Raw genomic sequence first — 11,249 nt, 5'->3', positions numbered from 1 at the left:
AAAATGTTAAAAAAAAAATTTAAAAAGATATCATGCATAGAGGAGGAAAAATAGGAATGGGTCATACCAGCAAAAAAAAAAAACTAGTCATTTAGCTTAAATAATAAATATCTGCCTTGCAACTTATACTCTTTGGAGGTCAAATAGAACAATAGCACCTTGAAAGATGAGATATGTACCTGAGGGGCAGTGAGTTTAGGTTAGTGAGGAAGGAACAACTTGGAAAAGGATGGTAAGAATGGTTGCACAACTCAAAGAATGCAGTCAACGTTACCGAATTATACACATAGAAACTTGAATTAGTGCATGTTTTACTCTCTATATTCTCAGTAACAACGGAAAATAAAAAATTATTTTTAAATAGCTCTGGTGGCATAATGGTTATGCATTGGGCTGTTAACCTAAAGGTCAGCAGTGTGCTCCTTCGCAAAAAGACAGGGCTTTCTACTCTCATAAAGGAGTTAGTCTCAGAAACTCACAGAAGCAGTTCTGCCCTGTCCTAAGGAGTCTGCTTTCTACTCAATGTCAGTGTTGTTTTGCTTTGTTTTTTATAGAGCTTTGGATGAAATTCATCTATTACCATTTACACTGAAAGAGATCATTGATCATTGTCAAAGGGTCAAAACACTTTCTTTCTTTGGCATTCTGACTATGCCGTATAATAAAATCAAATACCAGTGTAGAGTGTAAACAAAATTTTAACTGATAGCTAAATGAAGATTAGTTTTCCTTAGAAGTGAAAACAGTAACTTAAAGTTCCTTTCGATTCTCCTTTATAAGTCTCTAATTATTCACAGACCAAACGCTTATAAATAAGTTAAATTCCCTAACATAAATTCAGTACTAGAAGTCTAATTCATGAAAATAAGTCTAGGAAAAGCAACAAAAACAAACTCACTGCCACTGGGTCGATGCCAACTCATAGCAGATCCTATAGGACAGGGTAGAACTGCCCCTGTGATTTTCTAAGACTGTAATGTTTTATAGGAGTAGAAAGCCCCCTTTTCTCTCGAGGAGCAATTGGTGGTTTCAAACTGTTGACCTTGGGGGAAGCAGTCCAATGCAAAACCACTACAACACCAGGTCTAGTACAGTAAATCAAAATTTCCTATTGAGAGACAAATTATACATTTTTTTTAATTAGAGGAAAAGACCCTAAACATGTGTAAATACAAAGCTAAGTTTAAAAAGGCTCATCCTAGCTATTTTAAAAAGAAGAGGTCATTTAAATCATACTTACCAAAGCATTAATATCCAACATAGAATGGCATTCCTTAAATTTTGAAATCTCTTGCTCCAGTGTGTCTAATAATACAACTTGGTTCTGTCTGAAACACAAGCACACAGCCAAAATTAACTTCTATTCTATAAGTATTAGCTAATGTTGAAGGCTAGGAATTAAGCTGGAAGTATGTAAAACCACTTGCAGAGACATGACCTCCAAAGCTTATCTGATGTAGCGTAACTTATTTGTATTCTTCATGTTCAAACTCTAAGACCTAAAACAAACACATCATTTAAAATTATCTGGGGCAACTTCGTATTGTCCCCCTAGAAGAATAGCTGTGTGTTTTACCAATCGTATCTTTGGGAGATTCTCTAAAAGGAAATGAAAAGCAATTACGTTTCAAAGTAGAGTTTGAAAGATTCAGTATCAATGAATAACAACTCAAAATGAATAAGTAAAAAATGAGATGGAAGCAGCACATGACTAGGAACCACAAGATACACCTCCCAATAACCAGTTGTACGTCATCTGGAAATTCCGTTTACAGGCGGTTTCCTGGTTGCCAAGGAGATACCTTCCCAAGTGTGTCTGTAGGTCTGATTTGTAGGGAAGCGCCAGATCATATGCATGAGAGGCTCGACACCATGTCAATCACTGAACAGCTGCATTGGACAGCAAGTAAACGTCACAGCTGAAGAGTTGGTTCGGTTGTTTCAGAGGGAGGGTAAATTTGCCTTGTGTTAAAGGACAAGGACAAGTTGTCCTTATGTCAGATGTTCACAACCTGAGGACTGCCTGTATTTCTCTGGGCCTAAGGTTCCTCATCTATAAAGCGAGAAGATCAAACCAGCAGGACTTCTAAGGTTTCTCTTTAAAATTCGATCGAGGAAGAAAAGGTTCAACCAGTGTCATCATCACAGGACTAAGTGACATTGAGGAGTCATCTAGACGAGTATGATTTGAAATTGTCCCTTCACTCTAACAAGAGCACACAGAAGGTGAAATACAACAGATGGTAAAAGCACCCAGCAGGATGATAAACAGGCTGTTCCCGCTGAGTACCTTGCTACTCTGTACTTCCGAGGCAAGGCATCTCTAAGCAAGATACTGAAGTTCTGGTAGCGTGTTTGAACCGGAAGCTAAACACAAATGTGACTTTTATGGAAGCAATTTCCCAATGTGCAAACAGGGGATTATTCGCCCAACATCTCAAGAGAAAATAACTTTATACCAGAAACTAGATGGTGCCTGGCTATCAGAAAGAATAGCATCTTAAAGTCTCCTTTAAGACTCTTCAAACATACAGTCAACTAAGTCCACATGGAAGAAGCAAAGCAGCCTGTATAATCCAAGGATCAAAAATTTTTAAATCCAAAGAAAGGAATGGTTTTCAGAGGTGAAATTATGACACGCAGTTTACAGAAGGTTGTGGATGGCAGTAGAACCCCAAAATCCATTTGCAGGGTCCCCACATGGATTAAAGCTCCAGTGAATCCCCTCTGACCATGTCCAGAAATGTAGAGAGCCTTGCGATCAGGCAGAGGGCATTGTAAAGTCCATTACGGCAAATGCGATACCTTATCATTTGACCTTCTGTTTGATCCATTTTAATGTTGTTTCAGTTTTCAATATTTCCTGCTTGCTTTTCAACTGAGCTTTTTCTTTTGTTTTGTTACTGTTGTTGATTTTTTGTTTGTTTGGGTGCGTTTTGAATTATTTTCTGTATTTGCAATCTCGGCTAGGTAAACCTACAGACAGTATCTGGATTAACAGTTACCCAGGGGCACAGCAGGAGAGCGTGGGGGTAATGGAGAGCTAAACCAGGAGGACCGGAAGAAACTGCTCTAAACCTATCGTGGCGAAGACTGCACAACTCTTAATATGACTGCACGATTAGATTGCTTGCTATGTGGGTTATACACCAATAAAACGATTTTTAAATCAAGGGAAGAACTTCCAAGCATAAGAATCGAATATAGATAAGATTGAGGAGTACTTATTCGAAGTGTTCAAATATTCTAAAAGCATTCATTTCAGCTTTTTACATTTCTATCAGTATGTATTTCTCTACTCACATTTGCTCTCAGTAAAGAAATTTAAGTACTCCATGATGGCTCACTATTACAAACTCTATCTGCTTCACACAGTGCATCATTATAACTTACACATAAACTATGACTGACATCAGCACGGGCACAAGCACACAGACGGCTGGCTGCTATCTTACGTGAGTTCCTGGAGCGCCTGTTTTGATCTCTGCAGATCCGGCAAATAGTGCGAGAGCAGCCCGTCTGCCAGCTGCTCCACGGCTCTGTCTTCCACAGCCAAGCCCTCAAACAGCCCTTCCTCTGGAGAAGTGTCGCTTAAATCTGTCCCTAAGCAAAAAGCAAAGTTAGGAAGCTTTTGTTTGTTTTTCCTGAAATAATTTCATTGGGGGCTTACAGCTCTTACCACACTCCACACAAACATCCACTGTGTCAGGGGCATTTGTACATTTGCTGCCATCATCATTTTGGAAACATTTTCTTTCTACTTCAGCCCTTGGTATCAGCTCCTCGTTTTTCCCCCTCCTCCCCTCCCTCATGAACCTTGATAATTTATTTAAAAGGTTATTTCTCCCCATGTTTTACACCGACCATTTTTCTGTTGTCCATCCCCCCTGGGAGGGGGTAATACGTGGAAGCTTTGGATTGGTAGATTCATAATATGAGAGATGAGGGAATTCATACGAAGGGAAGGAAGCTGCCCTTGGAGTTTAGATCACAAACCTCCCTCTCAACCACGTGTGTATTTTTGTTGATAGTGGTTGATTTTTTAAGAATACTTTTATCTTTCTCAGAGAAAATGGATTACGAGGCCTCAAAAATGTTTTTTAAAGCTATTAAATGGTGCTGTTAGGTAAGGGTTGAATTGCTAACCTCAAGGTCAAGGAATCACCTGCTCTGCTCCTCAGATGAAAGACGGGGCTGTCTACACCCATAACAAATTTACAACCTAGGAAGTCCAATAAAAGGCCACTATGAGTCAGACTCATCTTAGTGGATGTGGATTTGGTTTGGTTTAGTTTGGGTTATTAGTACATGGTCATGTCTAGGGTAGAGCCCTGGTTGTGTACTGGTTATGCATTGGGCTGAGATCCGCAAGGTCAGCTGTTTGAAACCACCAGCGTTAAACTGCTTAGAGGTTCTCTCTCTGAGGGTTATCAGCAATCTAGAGCAATTAGAACCTATAATCTGTCCCACCCTGGGTGGGGCTCACTCCCTGCTGAAAAGGATAGTGGATTATTTCCCTGAAGGAGAGCCCAAAGATAAAGTCAAGCCAACTCAAGGAGGACCGAGGTTAGGCTGCCATCTTGATTCTAGGGTCTGCCCATCTTGTCACATGTATGCCCCTAGTGCCTCCCCTTCCTACTGAGTGTACACCCCTAGCTCATCCCCCTCCTATTGCATGTATGCCTATGATACTACCCGCTCCCATTATGATGTAATCAGGGGGGCTGGCATGTCCCCGAAAATGTATATAAGCCATGATTGGAAATATATTTGCTTTCTCTGCACGGATCTGGCTGCTGATATCATGGCCGTTGACAGGTGAGCAATTGCATGCTTTATCTTGTCTGATGTCTCTTTAATGTTACCCCTCAATTACACAGCGCCCCTTGGATCCATTCGATTGTGGGGGCTGGTACCTCACAGTTAAAGATGAGGCTTTCTAGTTCCATAAAGTTACAATCTCAGAAACCCACCGGGTATTTCTCTGTCCTGTAGACTCACTATGAGTCAGAATCAACTCAGTGGTGGTCAGGTGGGCTTTTTTGGAGGGCAAAAGAACCTTAAAGCTAAAAGTAAAATTTTAAAAAATTTATTTTAACTGACTGCGATCCAGTTGATTCTGACTGATAGCAACCCTATAGGACAAGGGAAAGCTGGCCCTGGGAGTGTCTGAGTGTTATTCTTCACGGGAGTGGAAGCCCCATCTTCCTCCCAGGGAGCACGGGGCTGATGGTTCCGAACTGCCGACCTTGTGGTTAGCAGGCCAACCGTAACCAGTACACCATCAGTACTTGTATTTTTCAAAGCATTCTAAAAGGTGTCTGAGTTCAAAAAGCCTGCAGAAAGTATGTAAACAAAAATGCAGTCTATAAATATTCTCCAATTCAATGGAAGAAAAAATAAGTCAACATTAATTATTGCTTGACATTATACATATGTAAAAGAGGACCTGCTTTGTCATTGGTTAGGGAGAAGAGAGATTTCCTAAGAGTTTCTCATAAGACTCAATACAGATTCTGAAGAAGAGAGTACACGAACAATTACCTGCTGTATGACATGTCTTTTATAGTTCCAAAGTATGAAACCAGAAGCTATGCATCACAGTTTTCCTTTGTCAAGTAACAGTGTAAGCACCGTACCGGGTACTCAGAAATATTTAAAAATACTCTCCATCACTGCTCCCACTGAGAAAAGTACAAAACAGTTTCTGAGCAGGGTCCAATCAAAGATTTCTAAGCGCTTAGATTTACTAATTTAGAATGAGGAAAAAAGAAAATCAATGTAAAACATGTGATGGACACATTACTAAAACCTTATTATCAGCATTTTGTCATTAATATTAACCTCTGAAATACCTCAATTATAATAATCAGTAACATCAAATTAGAACATTATATAGAATACATTATCACAACACATTGTTTTTAAACACATGTCCAGGTAGCATTTTTGGCAAGACTGAGAAAAATTCATATTCAAAATTAGTTTTTAGACAAATTAAAAGTGAATTTTTTTAAAATCCAAAGAAATATAAACTTTGCCATTCTCAAAGTTGCAAGTTAACATTCAGATAAGCAAAATAAAAACGGAAGCACTTCACAAATAATATAAAGATAATGATGAGAAAAGCGGAGTGTTTGGGATATGGTGCCTCCAATGGGAAAAAAGTAAGTTATATATGGCAATTAATAACTGCCTAAGGCTTGACTGGAGTAAGAGTGTAAACAGCAACATCCCTTCAATGAAAGTAGAAAGCACAAATACACTCAGCGCCCCACATCTGGAGGTCGGCATCTGTAGATCCAACCACACACAGATCAAGCACACTTAAGGGGCGGGGGAATCCGCGAAGTCAGTGAATACAGCAATCCCTCAAAAGGCTAAGAGGGGGCGTGAGGCGCTACAGACATAGCATTTACACTGTGTTAGGTATAAGAAGTACCTACATACTGGAGTTTAAGCCGAGTTTTCCAGCACGTTTTTAATGCAGTTTTTGTGGTAAAATTAGGTGCCTCAGCAGAAATTTGAGTCAGCTTAGACTCGAGTATATACGGTAATCTAGAGATTTACCAAAAGGTTGGTGGCTCAAATCCACCAGTCACTCCACAGGAGAAAGGTGATGTTTTCTGCTCCCAAATTGATTTACAAAGCTTAGGAAACCCTATGTAGGGTTGATGGCAGTGGATTTGTTTTTTGGTTTAGTGCATGGAAGGATATGCAAATCTACCCCCCATTTATATACTCCTAAGGGACCTGAACATCCATGGATTTTGGTATTGAGGGATGGAGGCTGGAACCAATTGCCCACAGATAAGAGGGATTGCTGACAGAAGTGTGACTATAAGGATCCTTCAATTAAAAGGATCATCAAATATACATCCCTGACTAACTAGGTAGAGACACAATTTTAACTCATGAGCCTCCAATTTCTTATTAGTTATTCAGAGCATGATGGTTACTCGTGTTTTAACATAGATTTAGTAATTTTTTTCTGGGAGATTACAAATAAGACTGAATCTCACCCTTACTTCTTTCTATAAGAAACATTTGCTGAACATCTATTTTATTTACCAAGCTCTGAGGATACCATATAATGGATAAGGCAAGTCCCTTTCTGTGGTAGTTAAATAATCTGTTGTCAAATTGAGATTTAAGAGTGAAGGGGTGGAGTTTAGCCTATCAATCACGTCACAGTTTGATGACCTCATTTGGAGGCGCTAAGGAGATAAACAGCTGGCTGGAGGTACGACACAGACACTCCCTGTTGAGACATGCTTGCTGACACGACACATAGAGCTATGCTAGTGCCCTGGACCCCTGCAGTGGGACCCCTGTCAGTGCTGAGATGCCGCCACCGCCACTTGATCCACAAGACTTTCCACCCACTGGCCTGAATTTGGCGTCATTGCATATGTTTCATGGGTCGGAAGAGGACTTTATAGATTGGTGTCGGACATATGGGCTAATATTGGATTATGGATTTGATCTGGACTGGGGTGGGATGTTTTCTTAATATACAATTAGCCTTTGATCTAAAACTCTCTCACACATATGAGTGTCTGTGAATTTGTTTCTCTAGTCTACCCAGACTAACACACCTTCCCTGGAAAGACTCAGTCCAAGTGAGTCATGAAACATGTGCTACTAGAGAAACGGAAACAGTTGTGGGAATCAAGGAAGGGAAAGAGCACTTTCATCTATCAATGCTCGCAACATTCCAAAGGAAGTGTGGGAATGTCATCTGAGTTTTGAAGAATGGATATTTTCTTCATTACTGTTAAAATGTTAAGTACTACAAAGGGCGCCATACACTGAAAAGTAAAACTATTGCCTCTCTCTCATTCCAGAAGGAATCCCTTGGACTTTCTTACATCACTTCCAGAAATAGTCTTTGCATTCCCATAGATATAACTTGCTTTAATCACAAATGAAATATTAGACTGCTCTGTAACTCTTCCCTGAGAAATATGAGAGCTAGTAAAAGAGTATTGCAACTGGAATTCCATTCTACTCCAACCAAACTGTGTTTAAACATGTCTCTGTGATCACTGGCTGGCCACAGAGGCAGATGATCTCACTAAGACACTTGTCTTAGTCCCCTTAGGGTGCCTTCAAGAAACAAATTTAAAAAAAAAAAAAAAAAAAGGGAGAGGGTTCCCATCAAAACAATGTCATTAGAGGGAATCTGTCGACCAATTAAATTAAAGGCAGAGAGTTCAGCCCAGAAAGCTGTGAAGATTGTTTTTGGGGATCCCAAAGGGGTAATACCGATTTAATTTCTCAAAAAGCACAGGACCTTCACAACTTATTAGGCAGCAGCTTTAGGGAAATGGAAAACTGCACCAGTGAGAAAGAAAAGCCAGGAGACCTGTGGAAACGTCTTGGCAGTGCACCTGCTCATTCTCCAAGAGTCGTGAGGGCTGTTCTGTGAGCATTACTGGGAACCCTCATCCCAGCCAATCAGCCCTGATCGTGCCCTTTGGATGTCTTTTGGCCCTCATCCCAGCCAATCAGCCCTGATCATGCCCTTTGGATGTCTTTTGTTCCCAAACTCAAAGAACTAAAAGGAACATGATTTTAGTCATTTGAGGAAGCCAATGCAGCTGTTTGGAAAGACTGTAAATCAAAGAGTGTAGAATTCTGCAGGGTAAGGGATAAAGAAATAAAAACACCACCTTCAGAAGTCTGTAGACCTAGAGAAAAAATGAGAACAATAGTTTCACATTTCCATGTTTTGTTTCTTAAAGGGTCCTATAATTTTGTAGCAATAATTTTTTACTCACCCTAGTACAGATTTAGATATTGTTGCACATCAATATACAGTGTACTCTTTTTAGCAGAACATACTTTTACCATACTTTGTTTAATCAATCTCCTAAGAATAGATATTTTCACTGCTTTTTGGTGTTTTGGCTATTTTGAACAAAGCTACAGTGAGCTATCTTTCTTATCTTCACACAGTCATGCTGTTTTCGTAGGATTATGCATTTTTAAAATAAGTACTGTAAAACTGGCTCTAAAGAGGTAGCACTCACTTACAATCTCACCAAAAGTCTAGGAGGATTACTATTTCAAAATGGGTGTGAATTCTGAGGCACGAGTGAAAAGGATGCAATCCCAGAACGGAAGTGGCTTGAGGAAAGGCGGAAATACCAAGGCTCGCTCTGTAAAGTGAGAGGGAGGTGGTTTGCAGTGGACAGGGCACCGGGAGAAGGATGAAGCTGCCTGCTCATCCTGTCTCGGAAACCCTATGAAGCAGTTCCACCCACAAGGTCCAGAGGAATCAGAATCAACTTAATGGCAGCGGGAGAGCAGAAAAACTCCGAGCTACAGGCAAGAGGGAGTTCAAAGACCAGATGACCAGCCTGTGAGAGCCCTTGTCCTGTTCATGCGTGTGAACTTAATAAGCAGTGTGGAGTCGGGATGATCTGAGCTTTATCTTGGAACAGTGATGTGACTGCAGTGGGGCAGATGGACTGGCAGAGTACAAGACCTAAGTGGGCTAGCCTTACAGTGGGGGTTGTAAATACAAATGCAAAAAAATTGTATAGTAAAATCTCCAAGACTAAACAGAGAGGTGATGGGGGAGGGGGGGGCAAGAGAAAAGGTATAGTTATACTTGAAAGTGTCAGGTGAGGGTGACTCCCCCCCAAGGGAAGCAGACATCTGCGTGATTTGAGTCCAAGATGTATGTGAGATAAGTGCGGGACCACCAAGCAAACAAGTGGCTGAGAGTCATTTTCTGGAGGCTTGAAGAGGGGGAGAGGGGAGTAAAAATATGACCAAGAAAAATGCTAAGAGTCTTGTTTTGGTTTTGGAACTGGGGGATAAAAGCCACATCCGACGTCCTGAAGCCTTGCTCGTCTAGAGTTCCTTATCCGGACCATTGAACGCAGAAAATAATGAGTGCCTACTTCCCTAATGTTCCCCAGGATGACGCAGGAGAGCACCATTCTAGACTCGATGCAATCAATGATGCCCTCGATTCATTAGGGCTTAAAACTCTCCCGGAAGCCAGGCTGGGAGAGACTGCTGGAGGAATAGGGATGTAGTAACGTCACCAAGCAAGAGAGAGGATGTCGTGAGCGAGTGGTCAATAATCACAGATACATCATCTTCACAACTTGATCCCCAGTCACTGCCTTAAAACGAAAAGCTGGCTCTGCACACTCAACATAACCCACCATCAAATGCCCCGACCATACCCCAAACACCGGTCCCCATCCAGACTGGTTTCGCTCCCCCCTTTGGACCCAGCGTTAACGTCAATTCCAACCCCCCACCCCCCACGACGGGGTGGGAGGCTCGAAAACGCCCCCTTCAGCCCCAGGGCCGCAACTGCTGCCGGCAGTTTCCTCCCGCGGGGCGGCCCCAGAGGCCCAGCCCCTCCCGGCAGGCGCCGGCCATTCGCCATCGGCCTGACCCCCGGGCCGCACATACCCGAAGTCGACTCCCCCGCCTCCAGGGTGTCGGGCAGCCCGGTGGGGACCCCGTCTGGGGGCGGCGGCTCGGGGACACTCATGTCCCTCCCGCTGGGAACAGGGAAGCCGAAAGGCAGTACCGAAATCCCCTAAACCCCGCCGGACATAAGCGGCGGTCGCACGCGGAAGTGATGGGCCGGAAGTCAGGCTCGGCACGTGACCGCGGGTCCGCCCCACCCGCCCCGCAAGGCATTCCGGGAACCTTGGCACTGACGTCAGAGACCTTGCTGGTGGTTCGCTGCTAGGGGAGCCTGGGGCTCAGTGGTGGGCAGGAGCCGCCCCGCTGTGCGCTGGGGAATCCGGAAGGGCGTTAGGTTGGACCCGACCCAAAACAGACTTTGTTTACAAAACCAGGCAGAAAACAGGACACACATTTGCACTTTTATGTGTGTCCCTGTTAACGAGAGGCCTTCAGAACAAGGACTCTGTTTTCACCGAGATTTGAACCATTCCAAAGTCTGAAGTCTAGCTTCCTGTGAGTTGCAACCTTGCTAACCGGGGAATCTGACACGGTTCCTGCCTTTCTTTATTCATTGTAAATAAATTATTTAAGGCCTCCTTTGCAACATCTGGACTCGGTGACCGAGGGTTTTGTAGCAGATACCGAAGTGATTCAGCCGAGTTATTGGAATGATGACTTGGATTTCAAAAAACACTTGGGAACCAGGAACGGGAGGCAATCTCGGATGAAGTAAACAGCAGCTGTGCTTTCCCTACCCTAGCCCCTTTCTCACTGCCACAGGAGTTTGTTTTTGATCCCATCTGCGG

General features: G+C 42.5%; 1 protein-coding gene across 2 annotated transcripts in view; it reads right to left on the bottom strand.

Moving 5' to 3' along the window:
• The window catches only part of BLOC1S6 (biogenesis of lysosomal organelles complex 1 subunit 6), an 18,417-nt gene extending 7,825 nt beyond the window's left edge, over positions 1–10,592 (bottom strand). The window contains exons 1-3 of one of the 2 annotated variants that reach the window (XM_004709410.2): positions 10,441–10,592; positions 3,456–3,597; positions 1,241–1,328 (exon numbers count right to left, since the gene is read on the bottom strand). In XM_004709410.2, the coding sequence (XP_004709467.1) occupies positions 1,241–1,328; positions 3,456–3,597; positions 10,441–10,522 (312 nt within the window). In that variant the 5' untranslated portion in view covers positions 10,523–10,592. Of the gene's footprint in view, positions 1–1,240; positions 1,329–3,455; positions 3,604–10,440 lie in introns of both variants that reach the window. The other variant, XM_045286524.1, reaches the window with a different exon arrangement.
• Between the last annotated feature and the right edge of the window lie 657 nt (positions 10,593–11,249).

Source organism: Echinops telfairi, unplaced genomic scaffold (genome assembly GCF_000313985.2).
Source record: "Echinops telfairi isolate 266 unplaced genomic scaffold, ASM31398v2 ScPeMD7_8;HRSCAF=38, whole genome shotgun sequence".
In the NCBI taxonomy this organism is placed as follows: domain Eukaryota; kingdom Metazoa; phylum Chordata; class Mammalia; order Afrosoricida; family Tenrecidae; genus Echinops; species Echinops telfairi.
Note: the sequence above shows the minus strand (reverse complement) of the source record. Positions and strands in the feature narration are given on the sequence as shown.